Here is a 1182-nt window from a genome sequence, read left to right on the forward strand (position 1 = left end):
TTACGTAGTAGTAATTTTCGTTCCGCTCGCTGCTGTTTGATTTGACAAATGCTTTCGTATATCACGTACCTGTCGCACTACTTGACGATTAATTCGCACGATACTCATCCACTACTCCTCCACCGTGATAACGCAATTCGTCACTCTGGGAGACGTGCTGAAGAAAGACGTGCATTGAACCAATACCATCGACAGCCACAGATTGACCATGTAAAATAGGATCAACCGTTTGGTAAAGAGGCATTGTTGTCCTTGCATCCCGGCGTCCGCAAACAGAAACACTCCGTGAAAACCTTCTGGGAGACGGCCATTGTTGATCCGTTGTTGGAATTGGCGAGAGTCGTCCCGATGGCCGGGTGTCGTATAATTATGATGCGGTTATGCCGATGCCACTTTCGTCGGTGGGTGCATAGTTCCTGCAATCCGCCGGTGGCTGTGTTGCTGTTGCCCGTTAAGAATAGTGGTGACCAAAACCGTTCGGTACGCGTTCGAACCTCTTCTCATCTCGACTGCTCTCCGTACGTCCGTCATCGAGAGCTGTGTCTTCTTGATGGTTCGGGATGTGCGTAACTCGTCGAAAAAGGTTGGCCGCCATACAACGTAGCGCACGCTCCAGGAAGTCCCTGGCAGCCGTATGCGCTGTGGGCAATCCTCGGACGGCCTCGATGTTGAGGAGGGGGTGGCGTCTTTCAAATGGAGTGGCCAATGGAGTATATTGCATGCTGGTGTTGTTACTGCTGTTGATGTTTTGTTGTCTCATTGTTGACTTGTAAAGAGAGACGAATGTTTTTGAAGATAAAAACTAGGGTCCATGTTCACGTGTGCTTGGGGCCTTGTTTCCTGGGAACTCCGCTCGAAGGAGGGCACGGACGTCGTTGTCCCGTGTGCGTTCTGCCTCCCGAGTCATTTGGAGATAATTACCCAGATACCGTCGCAATGTATCGATGCGGGTATGCCACGTCGTGCTCATGCGGTGCTCTTCAGACATCCTTTTAGCGGCCAGGTGTCGTGTCGCTCCTTCCCGTAATGATGGAAGGGCGGATTGCGGGTAGTCGCTCCGCAGTGCCTGGCGTATCCTGTTCCGGCGTGCCGTGACGTCCTGGAAAACAGTCGCTGATGTGGAAGATGCTGGCTAAAAGGAGTGTTGGAGGACAGTCGCGTCCTTGCGTGGTCGCATGGCCC

General features: G+C 52.5%; 1 protein-coding gene across 1 annotated transcript; it reads right to left on the minus strand.

Annotated features, from left to right (window-relative positions):
- Nucleotides 1–451: 451 nt before the first annotated feature.
- TM35_000102760 (uncharacterized protein) lies at nt 452–760 on the minus strand (the record flags this gene model as incomplete). Its single annotated transcript, XM_029024767.1, has 1 exon — nt 452–760. The coding sequence occupies one exon, from the start codon at nt 758–760 to the stop codon at nt 452–454; it is 309 nt and encodes a 102-aa protein (XP_028884074.1).
- Between the last annotated feature and the right edge of the window lie 422 nt (nt 761–1182).

The sequence above is a fragment of the Trypanosoma theileri genome (genome assembly GCF_002087225.1).
Source record: "Trypanosoma theileri isolate Edinburgh chromosome Unknown TM35_Tth_10_V1, whole genome shotgun sequence".
NCBI classification, from domain to species: domain Eukaryota; phylum Euglenozoa; class Kinetoplastea; order Trypanosomatida; family Trypanosomatidae; genus Trypanosoma; species Trypanosoma theileri.